This window comes from Dreissena polymorpha, chromosome 11 (assembly GCF_020536995.1).
Source record: "Dreissena polymorpha isolate Duluth1 chromosome 11, UMN_Dpol_1.0, whole genome shotgun sequence".
NCBI classification, from domain to species: domain Eukaryota; kingdom Metazoa; phylum Mollusca; class Bivalvia; order Myida; family Dreissenidae; genus Dreissena; species Dreissena polymorpha.
In genome coordinates this window covers 12,720,120-12,745,520 of record NC_068365.1, presented here as the reverse complement: position 1 = coordinate 12,745,520, position 25,401 = coordinate 12,720,120, and the positions used below count along the sequence as shown (strand labels likewise).

The window sequence follows — 25,401 nt, the reverse complement described above, 5'->3', positions numbered from 1 at the left end:
GCAAGTATAATATATAACGTCAGTTAAAAGTTTAATCGAGTGTAACCTTTACTGAAAATAAGAAGTTACTTCCCCTGTTTATAAATTAGACAATTCTTATTTATAGACATAAGTATTCGCGATAACTAAATGGAAGTTCACACATGACCTTGTGTAAAGGTAACATGATACAAAATGTTTATTTTTTAATAGGATTCTTCGAACCTAATTTAATAGCGGTAACAGGGATGTATATGATAAATCGTTTATGCTGGTCCCATAAAGCTTTTCTTTTAATAAAAAATCATACTGCAATTATTTGCAAGTAAATCAATCTCAGTATTCTGACTGAATTTATATTACAAGTTAATTTATTTGTCCTATATTCTTATAAGAAACTATAATTTTACTCTCTATTGTTTGCAATTGTTATTCTTTCAGCCTGTGGCTGAACTTTGTGGAGAAAAACAACACGTTCAATACAATGACAATGTATTTTTCGTCAATTAAAATATCTCAAAACTGTTTAGTTTTAACAAAGCGATGCTTAGCAATTCAAAGAAAGTTTATATGTCCAAACATTAGTCAAAAAAGTAACTGCAAAGCAAATTCATGTCTGCAAAAAATTCCATCATGCCAACAAACACAGAAAAGATATTTTCATTCAACAAAACGATCAGGAGCTCAACAACCACAAACACATGCTTCAGAGCCAACCATGAAAGATCATATTCTGAAAGTGGCAATCTATGGCTCATTTCTCGTTGGATGTGGACTATTTGCTGCCATAGGAATGCGAGAATACAAGCGCTACAGGTTAAAGAAAAAGGGAATTGAGTTTTTAAATATAAAAGAATGGGGACGGTTAGATGTTTACAAGTACAAAGGATATATGCTTCCAAATTTTGTCATAAACCAGATTGATGCCTTGGAGAAATTTGAAACGAACTCAAATGATGTGTGGGTGGTATCATTCCCACGCTCAGGTAGGATTTTTTTATTATTAAATGTATTTAAAAACCAGTGCCTGTAAGTAAAAAACATACATATACTCCCCAACTTCACAAAGATGTTGGCATATAGCAGTAGCACTGTCCATCTGTATGTAGCTCTTCCCGTCCTGTGCATCTGTGCAAAACTTCCTGTTTTTGATACATGTTATTTTTCTTGAGAGCTCTGAGCTTTTATGAGTACATATGTACAGCTCAGAATTCTTCCTTATAAAACCAAATGGACATGTTGTCTGCCTAGCGACTGGGAGGTCATGGGTTGGATCGCCACTGTGTGAGCATTCTTTAGATCTCCCTCAAGACACCAAAGACTGGTTCTAGGCCCAAGAAATGGACTCGAGAGAGTTACAATAAGCCTTAGCCTTTTGATACCATGGAGGTAAAATAAAAGGGTTCAAACTAAACCAACTCCCAGCGACCGGGAGGGTCAATACATAGCTGGGAGTTGGATTATTGCAACTATGATACATTTATGATATTAGGCATTTATTGATGGATTTTAAATAACTGAGTACAAATTGTAGCCATCCTAGAATGTTGTGTTGCGTGTTAACTTGTCTTGCTACCTCTTAAGATGTCAAGGTCACGCTTAAAGGTCAAAGATAAAATTTGACCATACAATCGCCTTTTTTTATTATTGTAAGTTGGGGAATCTGTGCTCGACTTACATACGTATTTTTTATTTAGTCAGGGCTTTACATTAGCAGTGACTGTAGTGTTCTTCGATTCCCTGTGATCAAACATTTCTTTTCAAAACAAATACATAAAAAAACGTCTGTGGTACAAAGCAGGGCAATTGGTCTGTTATCAAATTATTTTTATTCCTTTCATGTTTTTAAACTTGCAACAAATCCATGGTAAGCCTTACTCCTCTTGATTTTGTGAGTTACTTGCACGTCATGCTTTCTTACCCCTAGGAACCACTTGGCTACAGGAGATAGTGTACCTTCTTCATTCTGATTTGAACTTTGGTCATGCCTCTCGTGCCTTGCTGGATGACAGGTTTCCATACTTTGAATTCACCTACCCTGGTTTGAAGGATATTGAAGACAGGGGGACTGCACGGCTTATAAAGTCTCACCTACCTTGGTCGCTGTTACCGCAAAGTGTCAAAGAAAAACAACCCAAGGTTTGGATGTCTTGTTAAAAATTATATACTTTTAGTATGTACCAGTCACATAGTTTTCATAACTACTGCTTGTAAATACCAATTGTTACAAATAGTATTTGTTTTTTAGTGCTCCATTATGATGGGTATTAACCTCTTACAAATAGATGCATTTGTGATATTTTTTTACTCTCATTAATCATATTGAATACCTTATGCAAATTCACTTGTTCCTTTTCCCCAAAAGACATACCAAGTAAATATAACTCTTTATTTGTATTTTTCTATACAAGAAGACGCAGATAAAATTTACATGGGTCTTTTATTCTTCAGCAACTTATTCGTTTAGGAAATCAGATTTAGTGTAGTCATGATTGCATTAATGCATCTATAATAAATATGAATGGCTATTTTGTTCTGTTTCATAGGTCACTGAAAACTGAGATCATTTAATCTTGTTATTTATCTCTCATAGTTTATTGTTGCATAAAGTGTTATACGCCTATGTTTTATATTGGAAGATAGAAATTAGATATAATTACATGTTTGTGTTTTCAAATATGCACAGTTAAGTTAATCTAAAATAAACAATTTAATTGGTCATGTGATGTGAACAAATTCTTAGCACAAATTAACAGTGCTTATGTATTTTATTTATTAAAAATAGCAGGAGAGTCTTATCTACCAATGTGACTTTTTGTCCAGAAAATATGGTATTATTTTTGTTTTTCAGATCATCTATATTGCCCGTAACCCCAAGGATGTTGTAGTTTCCTTCTTCCACTATGTTCGCTACCTGTTTCCAGTGACCCGCTATAAAGGAGAATTCAATGAATTTTTCAATCTGTTTGTACAGGATAAAGGTTAGAATTTCTGTCTGTTTCATAGCAATGATCTGTAGTTAAGGAACAGTGTGAATTAATTTGTTTGTTTTGTTTTAACCACTGAAATACGTGTTCTACTAGTACTTGTCAATTTTTAACACATTTAGTGCATACTTTATTTTAATGAATTAAATGATAATTATGAATGAATCAATAAATGACAAAAAAGTAGGTAGAATAGAAATTTGTCATATGACACATTTTGTCAAATTACATGTACCATGCATGTTGATTTTGGAATGAACCGTACATGCTTAACCAGTGTATTTGTTTGATATGTATTTTAATATCAATACCTTGAATGCGTTGCAGTGTTATATTCACCATGGAGTGAGCATGTAAAAGAGTTCTGGGACAAAAGGAATGATGACAACATTCTGTTCCTGACATATGAAGATTTGAAAAAGGTATCACAGTTGCAACAAATTTACATGTATCATATATGATAGGTTAATAGGCTTATGAAAATACATATTAGAAATTGATATGATTACATGTCATAAACAATTTTTTGGTATGACAAACTCTTTGTAGAAGTTATAACGTTTAAGTATCTCCTTCAAATATATGTGAACTCTCCATTAATACGTATTGTGATTTGAAATGCATTGTCTCTTGCTGTTTACAAAACAGCCTCAAGATTCACATTGTAAAGTAGCACCTATTACCAAGCATGGAGTTTATTATAAAGATAAAATGGTGGATGTCGTGCATTTTAAAGAGTAGAACATATTATTTGATAATAAAAATGTATGGTGGATTTTCTCAAAGATTTTATACAGCTAAAATAGCATAACGTTTTTCACACTGAGCAATACGGCCTCACTATTGGCCTAATGCATGTGCATGAAGTGTTGTTCCTGATTAGCCTGTGTCGACACTTTCCACCCCAATGTGATTTTTTCTAATCAGTGACTTTCTTTAAGCAAAAAATATCATTAAAGCGGAACATGTCGAGCCTGATTAGCCTGTACAGACTGCACAGTCTTATCTTAGTTGGCACCTTATGCACATGCATGGAGCATATTTTTCCTAGAACATGGCTTCTTTAAATTTAAAGCCAGGATCTGCATTTGTTAGGATACAGAGGGCACTATAGACAAGATTGCAGCCTTCCTAGGCAAGAAAATCTCGACAGAGGACAGAAAGGCCATTATGGAATACTGCAGTTTTGAGAGCATGAAGAAGAACCCTATGACCAATCATAATTGGTTTGAGGCGCTTGGAGTGGCTGATAGGAAAGAGGGAACATTCATGAGGAAAGGTACATCTGCATTTGTTTTATTAGTAGTGTTGTATGCTTAATAAGAAATCCAATGCAAGAACATTATACCAAAACTGTTCATGTACATAATTGTAACAAAAGTTTTCTTTATGTTTATCCTGTGTTGAATTAAAAGTCAATAATAATTAAAATTTTCTCACAAATTGTTATAATAGTACTTGTTAAGAATTGGTAGTTGCCTTAACATGTCAAACTTTGCAATAACACTGCTTTATTTTAACATGTTCTTTCGAAAATATAGATGCGCTTGAAAATGATGATTGATACTTTCCGCTTTTATGGTATTTTTTTGTTGAAAAGGGGTCTCTTCTTAGCAAAAATCAAGTCTCGTCCCCAATTAGCTTGTGCAATTATCACAGGCTAATCAGGGCCAACACTTTACACACATGCATTAAGCAGAGTTTTCTTAGAACCTGGCATAGCTAAATGAGTACTACCTTCCTCTCATTCTATTTATACATTCTGTTTCCTCTTTTATGAGCTAGGTTGTGTTCATACATTCTGTTTCCTCTTACATGTATACACTGCAACTCCAATATATCGCGGTTGAAGGGATCCAAAGATCGCGACCGTGATATATCCGAAGCGCGATATAAATTGTCAAGTTATTCATCATCTATATGTATGCATTAGCTTAGTTTGTCAATCTCAAAACACACTATTTACTTACCATATTGATTTATGTGTTACATCCATATGTTATTCATTGGTAAAACACCAATCATTATTCCATGTAAGTATTTTGAAATGCATATAATTAAATTTGTAATCCGAAAGACCATTGTCAAATGTTATTGTTCAAGAAAGCATGCACAAATTAGACCCATTTACAAAATGACGTCATTCACCTCATGAAAAGCATAGAAAGTTTGACAAACTGAGGGACATGATTCACCTCTCAATTAAAAGCAAATAATTTACACTGTATCTAAAGCGCAAAGATTGCTGAGACAGGTCAGTATTGACTTGTGACAATTACAGTTATAATTGTATACACCTTCATGTGTTTACTGGTGCGTTTCGGCAGTTCAAAGCAAATTCAATAGAGAATGGTTAACACCCAAAATGACCTGTGATGTTTGACAAGTTGGATTATTGTTTATCGCAGTACACAGGTGCTAGAGTGGTGTACAATGAGAGCAAACAATCTGGTTAAAACTGGATTATGAATGTCGGATTAAACAGAAATTAAGGTGGGTGAAAAAAGGGTAAAATACAACTTTGAAACGGATTTTATCTCATCAAATTCTCAGATTTTAAAGCATGTTATTTAGAGATTATGCTCATCAGATTTTTGGGAGCCATAGCCGATTCGCGATATATTGGACAACGCGATATAACGGACCGTGATATATTGGAGTTGCAGTGTATTGGTTAGGTAGTGTTCATACATTCTGTTTACCCTTTCACTTGCCAGGTTGTGTGGGGGACTGGGCAAACTACTTCACTCCAGCAATGGACCGAGATATGGAGCACATGGTTGTGACAAAGTTCAACAACAGTGACATCACGTTCTCATTCACGGGCACACAATTTGTAGATGACAATGAAAAATAGACAGAGTTCTCCAACAGTGGCAGTACATTCTCACTCACAGAAGAAGACCTTGTCTATGTAGATGACAAACAGACAAAGTTCCAAAATAGTGATATCACTTTTCTTTTTATAGCACACAATGCTGATGATAATGTTTTATTGGTGTAATGAAGTTGGCTAAAAAAACAAACAGACGCATTCACAGGCACACAAGTTGGCAAATACAGATTACGAACAGATCGTAACTAGCTGTGATGACAGTGATTATATTTGACTGGTAAACAGTTGGAGACACAAGTGGAAAATGGGCAATTGTATAATGCTGTGACAAAGTTCCTAAACAGTGATAACACATTTTCTGTCAACCATTATGATACGTTTTATTACAACCAATGCAAGAATATACAGGAAAAAAGAATATTCAAGCTTGCCAAGATCTTGCTGGAAATTATTTTGCTGGACTTAGTTGATTTGAATGTTGTTGAAGCTTAAGATAATATAGAAAATTATCAAACAAACTAGGCGTAAGAAAGATTGTAAATATGCTCCATCCACTTAACAAAAATAGCTCTAGTGCTTAATAAATACTGAAATATTTGTACTTTTTTGGTTTAAAATAATCCACTTACAAAATGTATAATTATAATGGTATTGGTATCTTACCAAGCAATGTCTAACATCATCCCTTATATTCTGGTATATGGTATGCATACAATTAATAAAATAAGAAAACAAATTTTGATAAATAACATATTTATTTGAACTTAGTACTTGTGTCATTTACAATAATAGAAAACAAGTTAAGAAAAGACATACACATGACTTGCCAGTACAACTGAAACATAAGACATAACATGGTTTGAAACAAATAATCAATAAGCATATGCACAAGCAAGAACAAAACAACAACGGAGGAACAGATAGTTCTTGAAATAGATGTATGTCTTCCTGTAAATAAATGTCAAGAGCACGCCAGTAAATACTGTGACAAAATCATTGCAACAGATAAATAGCATTAAAGCAAAACAGCTCTTAATTATTTTAGCAAAATTTTTACTATCCGACTGAATTCAAAGATTATAGAAAATATAGAAAATTCTGATATTAATTTTACAATCGCATGTGTCTTATTTGCAAAATATTAATAATAAATATTAATTTAAATGAGGTCTAAATCATACATGTATGATTAAAATAAATATTTAACCTTTCAAAATGTAATAGAAAGCTAACACTAAAGCATTATGAAAAGATAAAATCAATTACAAATAACACAAATCCCTTTAAATAAATGGAACAGATGTATAACAAATAAAGTTTTTGACTTTTTCAAAATTTCTAGCTATCACAACTGCCATTGTTCAACATTTGAGAACATTTTTGTATACAAGCAGTGAACACAACTAGTTGTGACAATTAACACAATGTTTACCTTGCCAACATTTTCCCCACCCATTTATTAACCTTTATGTATTACTATTTGAGCCTTCGCGCTGGCAATGCCGCGCTTAATGCATGTGTGAAAGTTTCATATCAAATTAGCCTGTGCATGCTGCACAGGCCTTTCAGGGAAAACAATTACTGCATAAACTTGATTTTTTCTAAGAACAACTTCCTTTCGATGAAAAAAACATAAAAGCGGATAGAGTTGTCTGACAAGCCTTTGCAGACCCGTTCCTCACATGCATTAGGGCCCATTGTCCCAGAGTGAGGCTCATATATATGTATATGTGTCTTGTTCTGTGAAAACTGGGCTTAATGCTTGTGCGTAAAGTGCCGTCCCAGATTAGCCTGTGCAGTCTGCACAGGCTAATCAGGGACGACACTTTCCGCTTGTAAGGTATTTTTAGTTTGAAGGAAGTCCCTTCTTACCGAAAATCAAGTTTAAGCGGAAAGTGTCGTCCCTGATTAGCCTGTGCGGACTGCACAGGCTAATCTGGGACGGCACTTTACGCACATGCATTATGCCCAGTTTTGTCAGAACAAGACACATATATATAAAATATTGTTCACATGAATACATTATTTCTCGCACTGGAAGTGGTTTAAATAGGTTCAGGAATATCCCATTGATATACAGTTACAGTATTTTGTAATTTACCTCGTAAAACACATGCAAAAACAAAGCCCAGCATGAACATGGAAAACAAATCCAGCATGAATTTATTTATGAGAAAAGATTTCACAATGAACTTACCCAAACACAGGCAATATTATAATATATACAAGTGCAAAACAGTGCAATGCACTGAAACTAGATGAATAAATACTATCTGAGGTATATGATTTGTGATTAATTTAAATAAAAGTGAATGAATTTCCATTGAAAAAGCTTGTTAATTGCTTTTTAAAAGAACTTTGTAACTGGACCAAAGTATTGATGTTGCAGACCCTAGACAATACATGTACATCTAAATAACTGGGAAAGCATGCCTAATATAAATTTGCATGCTGCTACATACAATATCAAGGTTACAGAATGTGATATATTGTATACAACAAGTGATATTCTTTGTTCATATATAGGTGGCTATATAAGACCTGGAAGTTACATTAATTAGAACACAAGACACACCTTAAAAATGACCTAAAAATTACCATTGGACAGGGTTTTTGAAATGTACAATGATTAAGAAAACTTTTTTTCTTCAGTTTTAAAGAGTCTGCTAGAAGTAAATTGTTCAATTTTTCGTCTCATTTATTACATTATTTTCATTGATATAAAAAGCATACTTTAATAGCAAACCATATTAAGTAACTGTTTTTCTACATTCCACATACCGTGTTATGCTGACTTATTTTATAAAATGCTCAGATTTTCATTACAAAGCTCTAAAAAAAAATGCAAACATAACAACATACGAGTCAGACTGTCTTAAGAAGATAATTATTACATGATGCTTGCCCAGTGCGCTTCATACAAATAACACGATTAGCATTAAAGAACTACATGTACTCATTAACAACTCAAAAAGAAGAAATGAACTGGTACGCACGATAATGCATATGGTTTTTATAATAATGGCACAAATATTAATAATATAATTTGAGAATGAAAATAATTTGAGTATTATATAGTCTTCAAAAAAAGCTTCCAATTTAAGATTAAGCTGAGGCGAAATGTTCAGCATAATATGAATTAACATGTGCTTGTCTAAAATATACATGTTCAACATGTTTAGCACAAATTTAAGGGCACCATCATGCAGGCAGTTCTTAATGCTTGTAAAAATAAAGATAACTGATGTCAAACACTACTTTATCATCTGAGACAACATCTAATTCACTTCCAACAATATCAAGACATGATATGTTTCTGAATTTTCTTAAGGCAATACATTTAACCTAAAATTAAAACAAGGGACAAAATTGTCACAAAACCAGGTTTTCATTGTGAAAAAAAAATCTGATAAAGGGAGAAAACTCAAACTGAACTTTTGAAATGAACAAACAAAATTAACCCCCTTTGTAAGTTTGTTTTAAAAAAAATTCTATTTTTAGTCGTGGCGACCTTGACATTGGAGATATTGAAGCGATTCTTTCGTGCGACACACCGTCCCATGATGGTGAACAAATGTGCCAAATGATTTTAAAATCTCACAATGAATGACATAGTTATGGCCAGGACAAGCTCATTTATGGCCATTTTTTACCTTTGGACTCAAAGTGTGACCTTGACCTTGGAGATATCGACGTAATTATTTCGCGCGACACACCGTCCAATGATGGTGAACAAATGTGCCAAATAATTTTAAAATCTGACAATGAACGACATAGTTATGGCCCGGACAAGCTTGTTCCGCCCGCCCGCCAGCCAGCCAGCCCGCATTCGCCAATCTAATAACCAGTTTTTTCCTTCGGAAAACCTGGTTAAAAACCTGGTTAAAAAACTGAAATACACCTCAGTGCAACCTGTTCTTGTGATGCTCATAATTATAATGGTTCTAAACACTCTTTTGTGAATATTTGTAGGACACCATTTTGTTACATGTAGCTTAAGATTTTGTCTCAACTTCAGTTTTATTACCAGTATTTAAAATTTTCTCATTTATGGACCCTTTTTAATGGCTAAGTACAATAACAAAAATATTACATTCCATTCCATATCTCATGAAATGCAGGTTGTTTTGACAGTTCTGCTTGACCTTTTCAGTGTACAACTGTGGACAAACCAGAATATTCAGTGAGGCATGAGTGGTTTCTGATATTGACTTGTAACATCTTTAATGAGGCATTAACGCCAAACACACAAAAGAAAATAATCTGTATAAAGTTGGGATTAACCTCTTTTATGTAACAAATACTCCAGGTTAAAAACTGTGTATCATTAAATCTTGAATAACTCAAATTTCCAGAAAACTCTAAGATTCTGCTGGGATAATTAACATGTCTATTTTGCCATTAACAATTGATATATAAACAGATAAATTTCATAATTTGTATAATATAAATTATATTTCAGTCAGAGTAAAGACTGATAAGTAAACATTAGAAAGTAAATGAACACGTGGTCCCTGAAAAATGTGATAATTCATTTTAATTAGTATACATCCTATCTTGTCATGTAAATACAGCTCATCCCAACAACCTATTCTCCAAAGTAAAAACACATATCACTTCATCCAATTTTGGCTTTAAACTTATAAATCAACACTTGTCTACAAACAATAGCAGGTCTAAAAGCCGGCACTTGTATTAACCCACTTTTATTCTACAGTTAAAGGACTTCAAATTCCACGCCCCGCTAGAAAGCTCCCAAAACACCATGCCCTACAAGAAAACTTTCAATTAACAAAGAAAGTAGATTTGTACAAATTGGAATGACATAAAAAATCAGCCAGAATCGGCCTCAAATAGAGTGTCAAAGTTCTCCAGAAGCAAGAGAGCGAAAGTGTTGAAATGTCCGAGGGCACTAAGGGAGACCTGGCCCCGTGGCCATATCAGGTTGGGGCCGAAACAGATGGCGAGGTTTACTGTGGTCATCCTGTTCTTCTCTGAGTGGGCAGCCACCTAGTGTAAACAATATTTATGTAATAATGAAGCAAAATATTGCACTGAGAAAACTGAAATACAAAACTGTACATCAAAATTTAATTTTGGAATGTCAGACAAAGTGGCCCTGTATGCTCTCTCTTTAAAGGAGATTTATGTTACCTACATGTATATTATGTATGCATTTTTTCCTTTCCTTTTTTATTACTGTTTCCTTGATGTAATTTTTGAATCACTTTTTGGCTTGAATGTGTTGATATAATATGTAACTTGTTCACTTCAATGTTATAATCATGGCTTTAATAGCAGATTTATTTTTACCAGCCTTTAAATTAAATATTTAAACGTATGTTGCAAAACATTCCCTAAACTGTAATTATAAACGTACACCTGTAACTCCATAAGAATATGATTTTAGGGCCTGGTCTTCTATTTTCATTATTATCACTTATTACCGATAGTAACAAAACAACTACATTTTCACCCACCTTAAGAAAACTCCCAAATTCAGGTGATATTGATGGTATTTTTTAAAGCAGCTGTTTCAAATAAAGGCTAATTGATCTCTTGCCATTACCTCGACCAGTAGATCTAGAATGTACTTTAGGACTACGTAGTTATCTTCTGGCAGCTCCTCAGTCAGCATTCTCTTGGCCTCTATGATCTGTCTATCTTTATCTTGACCTGTAACACAGGACAGATAATTCATGAGCAGGGATTTTTAGTCAAATTTGGGCCCAAAATTTAGCGCCATTCCCAATCTCAACAAGTTCAAAAAATGCCAATATAACAGACAGAAATTCCCAATTGAAGGTTTAAAAAAAAACAAATAAGAAAAAAAAAAAAATTATATATCAGATCATTTAGTTCACCTCCTTATCAAGCTCTTTGAATAAAACCTTATTCAAAATAATATTGAACAAGATCTGTCACCATAGGATGACTTATGCCCCCTATAAACGCTTGGTAGAAGTTATGAGCTTTTTTCGAAACCTTAACGCAGATTTTGAAACCTTAAAGCGGACCCTAAGTTCAAGGTCAAGGTCACAGGGGTAAAAATTTGTGTGCGTATGGAAAGGCCTTGTCCATATACACATGCATACCAAATATGAAGGTTATATATCAAGGGACATAGAAGTTATGAGCATTTTTCGAAACCTAAACGCAGATTTCGAAACCTAAACGCGGACCTTAACTTCAAGGTCAAGGTCACAGGGGTCAAAAATTTTGTGCGTATGGAAAGGCCTTGTCCATATAAACATGCATACCAAATATGAAGGTTATATCTCAAGGGACATAGAAGTAATGAGCATTTTTCAAAACCTAAACGCAGATTTTGAAACCTAAACGCAGACCCTAAGTTCAAGGTCAAGGTCACAGGGGTAAAAATTTTTGTTTGTATGGAAAGGCCTTGTCCATATACACATGCATTTCAAATATGAAGGTTTTATCTCAAGGGACATATAAGTAATGAGCATTTTTCGAAACCTAAACGCAGATTTTGAAACCTAAACGCAGACTCTAAGTTCAAGGTCAAGGTCACAGTAGTGTTTTTCCCAGGAGGGCAAAGGGGCATGGCGCATTACTTTCAAAAAGGGCATTTTAGCGCGCAGTTTAGGCAAAAAAAGGGCAAAAACGTTCCCTGAATACCTGAATTACGTGGAAACATGTAATCGCATCAGAAGCAGTTGTGGAAAAAAAAATTTAAACAAGCACATTTAATGGTAATAGATGTATTTAACTTACTATGATTTATATTAATATATTTACCTTGCAATGTACATTTTAGTTCCAGGCTGTTTCAATAAACTGTACAGCACGACAAACATAATAAAGCAATATATGCATATGAATCTGATTATACACAGATCCACTAACATATAAATGAAACCATGTTTGTCTTATCCCATTTTTTAACAATAATCTCGACATATGTTTAAAATAACATTGCGAGTAAATTGATCGCTAACAATATGCAAACACTCGTTTCTGTGACATGCATCCACGAGGTAGATTACAAATAAATAAATAATATTGTTGCTATCTAAAACATTTTTATGCATCGTTGATTATCACAGACATTTTATTAATTCCTTCTTAATGTATAATCTCCATCGTTAATTCGATCGTTTACGACGTTATTTGCCATTTTTGCCGAGTCACAATTTAATTCTGTATAGTCCGCCATGTTGATAAAATGTCAAATGATGTAAGCGACAGGTGCGCATAGCAACGTTAAATCGTATACGCGATTCGCATTTTGTTAAATTAGTATACGTCTCAGTAATTATTTCAATAATTAGATCTAATTATCTTAAAGACGAAAACGATAAAGAATAAATTTGTTTGTGATTTTAAATGTAATAATGCGTAAAAATATATGTTTTGATATAACTGAATAATGCATGCAATGCACAATTGCAATGAGAATAGCATCGAGTTTTTCATCAAAAGTCTCCGAAGTTATGATTTTATCGTAAAGGAGTACACATTGCCGAGCGAAAAGTGCGCTTGGTATAACATAGCCTCTGGCATTATTGATTAATACTGACACGGGGTTATTCACGCATGACTAATTCACAGCTTTGGAGCAGTCAAAAAGACCTACCTATTAATCGAGAACGTTATAGATTAAATCTGCTCAATTAATATAGTCGATTAGACGTGACGTCTCTCGAGTAAATCAAGCACAGTCGGAGCGTCACAGGCAATCAAGGAAGCTGATTTTGCGGACCAAGTTAGATCGTAAGGCAATAAAGATGTTATCGATAAGGGCGCGTGGCGAAATTTGCCTTTGAAAAAAAGGTATGTGGCGAAATTTGCCTTTGAAAAGGGCAGCGTGGCGATCTGAGAGGGCGGCGTGGCTTTTCGCCACGCTAAAATGGCCTGGGAAAAACACTACACAGGGGTAAAAAAATTTGTGCATATGGAAAGGCCTTGTCCATATACACATGCATACCAAATATGAAGGTTATATCTCAAGGGACATAGAAGTTACAAGCATTTTTTGAAACCTAAACGCAAAGTGTGACGGAAAGACGGACAGACAGACAGACGGACAGTCCGATCACTATATGCCCCCTTTTCTTGGAAAGGGGGCATAAAAACTACACATTTATTCTCTATTTAATATAGTATTTGTTAGCAAATAAACCAACCACAAATAAAAAAACACTGATGAAAGAAATGAAAAACAAGAGATGTGTTTGTCAGAAACACAATGCCCCCTATTGCGCCGCTTTGAAGTCATATATTTGACCTTTGACCTTGAAGGATGACCTTAACCTTTCACTACTCAAAATGTGCAGCTCCATGAGATACACATGCATGCCAAATATCAAGTTGCTATTTTCAATATTGCAAAGTTATCGCAAAACTTTAACCAAGGTTAAAGTTTTGGGACAGATTGACAGAGTGACAGACAGACAGGCCAAAAACAATATGCCCTCGATCATTTGATCCGGGGGCATAAAAACTAATGAGTTCCTGGGAGCGTTTTTTTTTATTGATAGCAGTCAAATGTAAAAGTCTTGACCCACAAAACAAGGCAGCCATTGAATGTAGTATCAATTTCAACACATAATGTAATTTCTGGTTAAACTTATCCTTTAATTACTGTGATGCAGTGAATGGCCAACCTTCTGGGGAAAATTATACTCACGTATTTAATATAACATGCCATTTAGACAATACAAAAACATACCGTGTAGCCGAACAATAGGCTCATACAACTCGAACGTGAGGATTGGTTCTTTAAGCTCCCTCAGGAATGTCTTGAGAGTAACGGCTGCTATGGTAACATCCTCATAGTCCTCAAAGTTGATAACCTCTCCATTGTTCAGACGAGTCTGCACTTCCTTCAAGGTGGCAGCGTTAGCACTTCGACGGAAGATTCCCTCAGAATCCAATGCTGAAAAAATTGTCTATAAATAAGCAGGGATGTGATTAAAGAACCACCTTAGGGGAGGAAAGTGCCCTTACCCCCTTACAGGGTTCAATTTAACTCTTCATTTGCATATTGATTCCGCAAAATGAATAACTTTTTGTTCAAAAAGTTGCACATTGAAAGGGAGGAAATAAGCTGAAAGGAGTAGACATCACACTCCTGACAAGGTCTGTTTATAGATGATAGAACAGTCTGAGGATAAGGATATACTATTACAATAGAAACTTCAATTGAAGGACAGACAATTATGATGGAAAAGTCTGTGGATTATGACAGGCAATTATGATAAAACAGTATGTGGTTTAGGACAGACAATTATGATCGAACAGTATGTGGATTAAGGACAGACAATTATGATGGAAAAGTCTGTGGATTATGATAGACAATTATGACAGACCAGTATGTGGATTAGAACAGACAATTATGATGGAAAAGTCTGTGGATTAGGACAGACAATTATGATCAAACAGTATGTTGATTAGGACAGACAATTATGATGGAAAAGTATGTGGATTAGGACAGACAATTATGATCGAACAATATGTGGATTAGGACAGACAATTATGATGGGAAAGTCTGTGGATTAGGACAGACAATTATGATAGAACAGTATGTGGATTAGGACAGACAATTACATGTATGATGCAAAAGTCTGTGGATTAGGACAGACTTCTACAATATAACAGTCTATGGATAAGAACAGGCTATTATGATAGAACAATCAATGAATAAAGACAGACTACTATGATAGAACAGTCTACAAATAAGGACAGTCTACGGATAAGTTAATTAAATGGATAAATATAGTACATTGATTAGGATAGTAAATAGCTAAGGATAGTCAAGGATTACAATAGGCTGTTGTCTGTGTTATGAACTTCATCAGGCTGATAATATTATCTCCTTATGTTTACTTGTAGACCTTTTTAAGTAAATTGTAACTATTTCTTGTATACAACTTCCATGCTTTGCTCTTCAAAATATGAACAAAGATATTCAAACAGCTGATAAGAACAACTATACGTGCATATCAAAATAAAGTACATTGCATAGTATTTACTACAAATTAGTTTTTAATACATGCACAAGGAGCAATCCAACTACTGACTGATATTGATATAACTAGCGCTTTGTCACAGATGTGACATATACCACCACGTGCCGCATTGACACAGACTATTTTGCATGCTGTCTTCACAAAAGAAGAGAATCTAATTTATGGCGATTTTTAAGAATTATTATGCCATTATTATTTATGGCGATTTTGACCTTTGAACTATTGAATTCTTTCGCATGACACGCTGTCCAATGACTGTGAACAAAATTATTGTACAGTCATTTTAAAATCTCACAATGAATTACATAGTTATGGCCCAGACAAGCTCATTTCACTTTTGAACTCCAAGTGTGACCTTGACCTTGGGATATCGACGTAATTCTTTCGCATGACACATTGTCCAATGATTGTGAGCAAATGTACCAAGTAATTTTAAACAAGAGCACCGCCTTGCGGGTGCAGACCGCTCATCTATTTTCTTTTTAAAGGTGAAGGGACTCTCATTTTCAATCACAAAGGAGGGAGGAGTGGAGTGAAGAGGGGTGTATAGTGTGGGGTTGTGGACATTTATTACATTATCTTCCAAAAAAGCGAAAAAAAAAAAAAAATAATAAAAAAATCGGGGGGGGGGGGGGGGTATAGTGTGAGGGTGTGGTGATAATTTGTGAGATGATCTTAAAAAAAAAAAAAAAAAAAAAAAAAAATCAAAAAAAAAATTTGGGGGGGGGGGTGGGGTGGGGGGGTGGGGTGGGGGTATAGTGTGAGGGTGTGGTGGTCATTTGTGAGATGATCTTATAAAAAAAAAAAAAAAAAAAAAAAAAATAGGGGGGGGGGGGAGGGGGGGAGGGGGGGGAGGGCACGGGGGATGGTTTGGGTGAAGTCTATTGTGGTATGTCAGGTAAGAGTAGTTTCATCAAAGTATCAATCAAATCTAATCATAAATAAAGAAGTTATGGCAATTTTAGCAAAATTTAATAATTTGACCTTGAGAGTCAAGGTCATTCAAAGGTCAAAGTAAAATTCAAGTTGCCAGGTACAGTAACCTCATGATAGCATGTAAGTATTTGAAGCTTGAAAGCAATAGCCTTGATACTTCGAGTGGATCGAAACACAAAATTTAACCATATATTAAAAGTTACTAAGTCAAAAAAGGGCCATAATTCCGTAACAATGACAACCAGAGTTATGCAACTTGTCCTTTTACTGTACCCTTATGATAGTTTGTGAGTGTTCCAAGTATGAAAGCAATATCTATGATACTTTAGGGGTAAAGTGACCAAAACATAAATCTTAACCAAATTTTCAATTTTCTAAGTATAAAGGGCCCATAATTCCGTCCAAATGCCAGTCAGAGTTACATAACTTTGCCTGCACCGTCCCCTTATGATAGTTCATAAATCTTGCAAGTATGAAAGCAATAGCTTTGATACTGTAGGAATAAAGTGGACCTAAACACAAAACTTAATCAAATTTTCAATTTTCTAAGTATAAAAAGGGCACATAATTCTGTCAAAATGCCAGTCAGAGTTACATTACTTTGCCTGCACAGTCCCCTTATGATAGTTAGTAAGTGTTGCAAGTATGAAAGCAATAGCTTTGATGCTTAAGGAATAAAATGGACCTAAACACAAAACTTAACCAAAATTGTCAATTTTCTAAGTATAAAAAGGGCACATAATTCTGTCAAAATGCATGCCAGAGTTATCTAACTTTGCCTGCCCAGTCCCCTCATGATAGTAAGTAAGTGTACCAAGTTTGAATGCAATAGCATTGATACTTACTGAGAAAAGTGGAACTAAACGCAAAACTTAACCAAAATTTTCAATTTTTTAAGTATAAAAAGGGCACATAATTCTGTCAAAATGCACGCCAGAGTTATCTAACTTTGCCTGCCTAGTCCCCTCATGATAGTAAGTAAGTGTACCAAGTTTGAATGCAATAGCATTGATACTTTCTGAGAAAAGTGGACCTAAACGCAAAACTTAACCGGACGCCGACGCCAACGCCAACGCCGACGCCGACGCCGACGCCGACGCCAAGGTGATGACAATAGCTCATAATTTTTTTTCAAAAAATAGATGAGCTAAAAATCACAATGAATGACATAGTTATGGCCTGGACAAGATCATTTATGGCCATTTTTTACCTTTGAACTCACACACCGTCCAATGATGGTGAACAATAAACAATAAAGTTATGGCCTGGAAAAGCATTTGACCTTTGAACTCCAAGTGTGACCTTGACCTTGGAGATATTGATGTACTTGTTTTACACTGTCCCATGATGGTGAACAAATGTACCAAGTTATTTTAAAATCTAACGACAAATGACATAGTTATGGTCCGGACAAACTTTCGGTTTATAACACACCCTGACCCTGTGACCTAGTTTTTGGGTAAAACCCATAGTCAAACTTGACCAATACATCATCTAGATACAACTTGTGACCAAGTTTGGTGAAGATCAGATGAAATTTCGGGACAGACCGACACACCAACCGACAAAATGACTCCTATATAGCCCCCATTACCAATGGTAATGGCCGGGGGTATAATTAATCTGAGATCCATACCGTTTCCACGGAGAAACTCCACTGTCTGCTTCACAGCTGGAGGTATCACCTCTCCATAATTGGCCTTTATACTGAAAACAATGAGAATATTGATAAACACTCAAAACTTATCATATATCATTATAATCAATTTATCATGCATACTTTTTTATTTATCATAACCAAAAGATTAGGTTATCAATGTTAGTAATTGTTAAAAAAGTTGTCTTACATTTCGGCAGTAGACCAATTGAGGCAATTAAGTTCTTCACAACCAATTGTGATAAATAAATGTCCAATTAGTGTTCCTTATAGGAAAGGCCAAAATTTCAATGCAATATGAGAGAGTGCGACACAGATTTAACCAGGTACAAAATGCATGATTTTATTTTGTGAGTGACAATATATTCTATGTTAATTTCCCGCCACAATATCCGAACATTTAAGAGCAAACCCAAGATTGGCTTCAGGCAGTGTTGAAAGCACTACATTGATCTCATGAGCTACCAGCGCAAGTATCACCCTTCCGAATTTATCACATCAAAAGCAGTGACTGCAATCACATTCTTTAGCCACAAAATTGAAGTTTAATAAACGCTATGATGTTAGTGTTAAGAAACAACAACAACAGTTTAAAATGTTTACTTTTTACACCACAAAATGACTGACTCATGACTGCTCAGGTCAAATATGGCTTTGGGAGTGAAATATACATTGTAGTTGCTGTTGGCCATCGCAGACAGGTGGCAGTATTTCTCAGGTGTAATATAGAAGGATTTTCATCAGGGGAATCAGGCAACCATTAAGTGACTGTTAAGTCAGGTTTGATTGTAAATACATTTAATCAATTATACATTTGTTCAATGCTTGACCTACAGACTGAGAGTCACTCCAAACTGCTGAGTTTTCAAGGAGCTGTTGTTCCTCTGAACCTCCCCTGTGTATGGGTAGGCTGGCTTCTGTGCAGCCACTAGCTTGGCATCGTACCTGAAACCATGGTAACCATGGACAGAAAGGTAAGATACCTTACCAAATATATTCTGGTTTTCAATTCCCTTTTTAAGGGTCAAGTTTGGTCAGTGCCATTAAAGCAAGTGATAATAACAACGAAATAATGAATATTTTTAATTCTATTTTAAGTGATAACAATAAAAAATTTAAGTTATTAGCTTATATTTATTTAAATTTTCAATACATACTAGTGGCCTCGATGGAGGTAACACGTTCTGCGGGTGATTTTAAGTAAATATCAATCAAGAATACCTAAAAAAACTACTTTTCAAGTCTAGAAATATTTATGAAAAAGTTATTTTTACTTTAAGACTGGTGCAGGAACTTTGAGCTGGTCAAAATGCAGGTAAGTCTTCAGTTCATGAAGATAGTTCACGTACATCATTTTCTTTCCAAACTTGGCACTGAAAAAAATTATTAAAAAATTCAGAAAAATGAATGAAGTCTTTTGTCTATCACTTAAATACTATCATATTTAATACTGGTAAGTCATTTATAGTATGGATCTCAAAATACTTATTACTACAATACTCCATGATTACATAAATTGATATAAAACACTTTGACAAGATTAAAATATTTACTGAAACAAAATTTGGCAAATAATAATGAATCACAATATTAAACTAAAACCAAACAAATATTATAATAAAGTAAATTTGAATTTAAGGTATTAGCAATTCTTTAAAATACAAGGGCTGTTTGTAAAACATGCATGCCCCCCATATGGGCTGTCCATTGTAGTGGCAGCCATTGTGTGAGCACGATTTTTGTCACTGTGACCTTGACCTTTGACCCAGTGACCTGAAAATCAATAGGGGTCATCTGCGAGTCACGATCAATGTACCTATGAAGTGTCATGATCCTTGGCAAAAGCGTTCTTGAGTTATCATCCGAAAATCATTTTACTATTTCGGGTCACCGTGACCTTGACCTTTGACCTTGTGACCTCAAAATCAATAGGGGTCATCTGCGAGTCATGATCAATCTACCTATGAAGTTTCATGATCCTAGGCAAAAGCGTTCTTGAGTTATCATCCGAAAACCATTTTACTATTTCGGGTCACCGTGACCTTGACCTTTGACCTAGTGACCTCAAAAACAATAGGGGTCATCTGCAAGTCATGATCAATCTACCTATGAAGTTTCATTATCCTAGGCGTATGCGTTCTTGAGTTATCATCCGGAAACCATTTTACTATTTCGGGTCACCGTGACCTTGACCTTTGACCTAGTGACCTCAAAATTGATAGGGGTCATCTGCGAGTCATGATCAATCTACCCATGAAGTTTCATGATCCTAGGCGTATGCGTTCTTGAGTTATCATCCGGAAACCATTTTACTATTTCGGGTCACCGTGACCTTGACCTTTGACCTAGTGACCTCAAAATTAATAGGGGTCATCTGCGAGTCATGATCAATCTACCCATGAAGTTTCATGATCCTAGGCGTATGCGTTCTTGAGTTATCATCCGGAAACCATTTTACTATTTCGGGTCACCGTGACCTTACCTTTGACCTAGTGACCTCAAAATCAATAGGGGTCATCTGCGAGTCATGATCAATCTACCCATGAAGTTTCATGATCCTAAGCGTATGCGTTTTTGAGTTATCATCCGAAAACCATTTTACTATTTCGGGTCACCGTGACCTTGACCTTTGACCTGGTGACCTCAAAATCAATAGGGGTCATCTGCGAGTCATGATCAATCTACCTATGAAGTTTCATGATCCTAGGCGTATGCGTTCTTGAGTTATCATACGACAACCACCTGGTGGACGGACCGACCGACCGACCTACCGACCGACCGACCGACATGAGCAAAGCAATATACCCCCTCTTTTTCGAAGGGGGGCATAAAAATATGAAGGAAGTTATTTATTGGTTATTTTATCAGGAATAGTTGGTTCCTTTGGCTGATAGCAAAATAAATTATAAAAGTTTAAATCATATTTTATGGTCATTTAAGAGTATCACCAACAAATTAATTAGACATTTCAGTGTATGGCTTGTAACAGAAATAGGCACGCAAGTTTTTCAGGAATTGCATTTAAACAACATGGGTCCATGCTTTTTGTAGGCTTTATTTTTCAAGTAAAAATAATTCAGAATAAAAATTCAACAACTCTTTTTTACACACATCAAACTTATTAATCCCGCAAACTGCAAAAAAAGGACCTTTTCAATTAATATGACATTAGTTTTCTATAAAAAGTGATGGTGCCTCATGGCCCTCGAGTGCTCACCTGACTTCACTGTACACCAGTTGTTCAAGACTTGACCTGGTGACATAGTTTTTGACCCCACTTGACCCAGATTATAACAAGGTCTTGATATGGTCAAGATAACCATTCTGACTAAGTTTCATCAAAACTGAGTATCAAATGTGGCTTCTAGAGTAGAAATATGGGTTAAGAAGTAGAAATAAAGATATGACACTGTAACCTATTTTTATTAACAAGTGAACCAGCTTCAAACTTGGCTTAGAAATTGTTGCCATAAAAATTTATTGACTACATTTCATCAATATTGAGTCATACATGTTGCCTATAAAGTAAAGTTTTTCTAAGATTTTATCTGTTTTGAATGCACATTATCAAGATTTGAACTGTATCTAGATATTGTCATGATAAATAGAATTACAAAGCCCCATCAAGACTCAAGATAAGTTATTAATTTGGCCTCTATAGAGTGATAACAAGGTTTTAACCTTGTGACCTAGATTTTGGTTGGAAGTGACCTGGTTCAAACTCAAACATTCTGACTGAGTTTTAGTGAGATTGAATCATTTAAAGTGGCCTCTAGAGTGGTAACAAGTTTTTATAAGATTTGACAAGTTGACAGTCTTTCGCAAACATGACCCAAATTTTAACTCATTCTATTTATTGTTAAGATCGACAATCTTTCCAAGTTTTCTAAAGATTTAGTCATGACTATGGTCCCTAGAGTGTTTACAATGTTTTTCTAAGATTTCACCTGGTGACCAAGTTATGGACAAACATGACAAAGATTTAAAACTGGTATATACATTGTCATAATAAACATTTTCACTAAGTTTCAATGCGATTGAGTCATCAATGTGCTCACTAGAGTGGTAACCTTTTTTTTAAAGACTTGACCCGGTGAACCCACTTGATCTAGATTCAATCTCAACCTAGATATTGTCAAGATGAATATTCTAACAAAATTTAATCAAAATTGGATACAAAAAAGTGGCCCCCAGAGAGGTAAGAAGCTAAAAGTTGATGAAAGATGACACACAATGCAAGATACTGAACGTACGGTCACCACAATAGCTCACTTGTGTTCAAGAGGGTTAACAAATTGAATGAATGATTCCTTTTTGACTAATTATCTTTCAAGCTACAGGTCTGCAGTTGTCAATCAGAAGCATAAGGAAGCATGCATTCTTAGTACATGGTCATGCAAAATTACAACTACAAAGCACATACAGTTTTGTATACCAAGTGGTTTTTGTTATGATACCTATAACTAGAAAACAATGTTTAATCATCATCACAATAAAAGATTCAATTGTTTCAAAAATTACTTTATAAGCTTAAATCTTTACTTGTAATCAAGGTATGTTTGTTTACATAGTAAAATTTTATAGTCCTATTTATTCTCTTACTTAAGATCATGTTTCATTGATAAACAAGAGATGTGTTCGTCAGAAACACAATGCCCCCTATTGCGCCGCTTTGAAAAAACATTTTTTTTTTACCTTTGACCTTGAAGGATGACCTTGACCTTGAACTTCCACCAGTCAAAATGTGCAGCTTCATGAGAACGCCGCTTTGAAATATTTTTTTGACCTTTGACCTTGAAGGATGACCTAGACCTTGAAGGATGACCTTGACCTTGAACTTCCACCACTCAAAATGTGCAGCTTCATGATAACGCCGCTTTGAAATTATATATATTTATTTTTTTTACCTTTGACCTTAAAGGATGACCTTGACCTTGAAGGATAACCTTGACCTTGAAGGATGACCTTGACCTTGAAGGATGACCTTGACCTTGAACTTCCACCACTCAAAATGTGCAGCTTCATGAGAACGCCGCTTTAAAAAAAACTTTTTTTTTTACCTTTGACCTTGAAGGATGACCTTGACCTTGAACTTCCACCACTCAAAATGTGCAGCTTCATGAGATACACATGCATGCCAAATATCAAGTTGCTATCTTCAATATTGAAAAAGTTATGGCCAATGTTAAAGTTTTCGGACGGACAGACGCCATATCTTTGACATTTGACCTTGAAGGATGACCTTGACCTTCACCTTTCACCACTCAAAATATTCAGCTCCATAAGATACACATGCATGCCAAATATCAAGTTGCTATCTTCAATAGGGAAAAAGTTATGGCCAATGTTAAAGTTTTTTTTTTGACGGACGGACAGACTGACATACACACATACTGACATACTGACTGACGGACAGTTCAACTGCTATATGCCACCCTACCGGGGGCATAAAAACACAGACTTTTTTCAAGATGCGATGTCGAAAGGAAGTGACTCATACAACTTTGAGTTACCAGACTGAGAATTAAAGCGTCGTCATCAGATAATTCCTCATCATATTTATTGCTGTGCAAACCTGCATGTCATAGTCAATAAGCAGGTAAACGTAAAACCGATGTTAAACATTACCGCGATTGTTCACCGAAGTAATCTCTACCCAAATTCCAAATTTCCAAGCATCTAAAATAATCAAAACTGTCTGGGATAAGTAAGAAAATAGTTTGAACACTCACCTACTACACTCAGATGCAATAAACAAAGACAAATATGCCACTAAGTAAACAATAATAAAACAAATGTCAGTCATTAAAATATACAAGTTAGAACATAAACACACTACAAATATAATTAGAGCATTTAATTGAAAACAACTAACACTCCAGCAATGGCTCATTAAAAACAGGTGAAAAACTTGAGTATAAGTAGAATTTATCTCTAAATTTTGTTGTTTGCGTCTTCACACTGATCACACATACAAAACAAGAGGGCCAAGATGGCCCTAGTTCGCTCACCTGAGAGGAGTCGGTTAATTCAATCTTTACCAAATGTCAAACTTGACCTAGATATTGTCCAGACAAACATCCTGGTCAAGTTACATCATTATTTCATCTGCGAGTCATGATCAATGTACCTATGAAGTTTCATGATCCTAGGCGTAAGCATTCTTGAGTTATCATCCGGAAACCATTTTTCTAAATTGAGTCACCGTGACCTTGACAGCCATTGTGTGAATACGTTTTTTGGCACTGTGACCTTCACCTTTGACCTAGTGACCTGATACTCAATAGGGGTCATCTGCGAGTCATGATCAATATACCTATGAAGTTTCATGAACCTAGGCATAAGCGTTCTTGAGTTATCATCCAGAAACCATTTTACTATTTCAGGTCACTGTGACCTTGACCTTTGACCTAGTGACCTGAAAATCAATAGGGGTCATCTGCGAGTCATGATCATTGTACCTATGAAGTTTCATGATCCTAGGCATAAGCGTTCTTGAGTTAACATCCAGAAACCATTTTACTATTTCGGGTCATTGTGACCTTGACCTTTGACCTGAAAATCAATAGGGGTCATCTGCGAGTCATGATCAATGTACCTATGAAGTTTCATGATCCTAGGCCCTAGTGTTCTTGAGTTATCATCCGGAAACCATTTTACTATTTCGGGTCATCGTGACCTTGACCTTTGACCTAGTGACCTGAAAATCAATAGGGGTTATCTGCAAGTCATGATCAATGTATCTATGAAGTTTCATGATCCTAGGCATAAGCGTTCTTGAGTAATCATCCGGAAACCATTTTACTGCTTTGGGTCACTGTGACCTTGACCTTTGACCTAGTGACCTGAAAATAAATAGGGGTCATCTGCGAGTCATGATCAATGTATCTATTAAGTTTTATGATCCTAGGCATAAGCGTTCTTTAGCTATCATCCGGAAACCATTTTACTATTTCGAGTCATCGTGACCTTGACCTTTGACTTAGTGACCTGAAAATCAATAGGGGTCAT

The 25,401-nt window shown here is 35.2% G+C and overlaps 3 protein-coding genes across 10 annotated transcripts in view; 1 reads left to right on the top strand and 2 right to left on the bottom strand.

Annotated features, from left to right (window-relative positions):
* The first annotated feature begins 90 nt into the window (after positions 1–90).
* LOC127851246 (sulfotransferase 1C4-like) lies at positions 91–6,399 on the top strand. Its single transcript, XM_052384869.1, has 7 exons — positions 91–159; positions 421–965; positions 1,907–2,118; positions 2,831–2,960; positions 3,294–3,388; positions 4,062–4,245; positions 5,684–6,399. Exons 2-7 carry the CDS (start codon positions 464–466, stop codon positions 5,821–5,823), a joined length of 1,263 nt encoding a protein of 420 aa, XP_052240829.1. The 5' UTR covers positions 91–159; positions 421–463; the 3' UTR covers positions 5,824–6,399.
* A 139-nt stretch (positions 6,400–6,538) lies between these two features.
* LOC127851248 (growth arrest-specific protein 2-like) overlaps positions 6,539–25,401 on the bottom strand; it is a 76,686-nt gene continuing 57,823 nt past the window's right edge. Inside the window, exon 11 of the transcript XR_008035713.1 lies at positions 6,539–9,313. The gene's annotated coding sequence lies outside the window, so the exon portion shown is untranslated. The remainder of the gene's footprint in view (positions 9,314–25,401) is intronic.
* LOC127851240 (rho GTPase-activating protein 8-like) overlaps positions 6,539–25,401 on the bottom strand; it is a 47,831-nt gene continuing 28,968 nt past the window's right edge. For 7 of the 8 annotated variants that reach the window (XM_052384855.1, XM_052384856.1, XM_052384860.1 and 4 more), the window contains 7 exons: positions 24,019–24,069; positions 19,665–19,763; positions 19,225–19,335; positions 18,370–18,440; positions 14,498–14,704; positions 11,372–11,478; positions 6,539–10,812 (listed from right to left, as the gene is read on the bottom strand). In XM_052384855.1, the coding sequence (XP_052240815.1) occupies positions 10,636–10,812; positions 11,372–11,478; positions 14,498–14,704; positions 18,370–18,440; positions 19,225–19,335; positions 19,665–19,763; positions 24,019–24,069 (823 nt within the window). In that variant the 3' untranslated portion in view covers positions 6,539–10,635. The remainder of the gene's footprint in view (positions 10,813–11,371; positions 11,479–14,497; positions 14,705–18,369; positions 18,441–19,224; positions 19,336–19,664; positions 19,764–24,018; positions 24,070–25,401) is intronic. The other variant, XM_052384858.1, reaches the window with a different exon arrangement.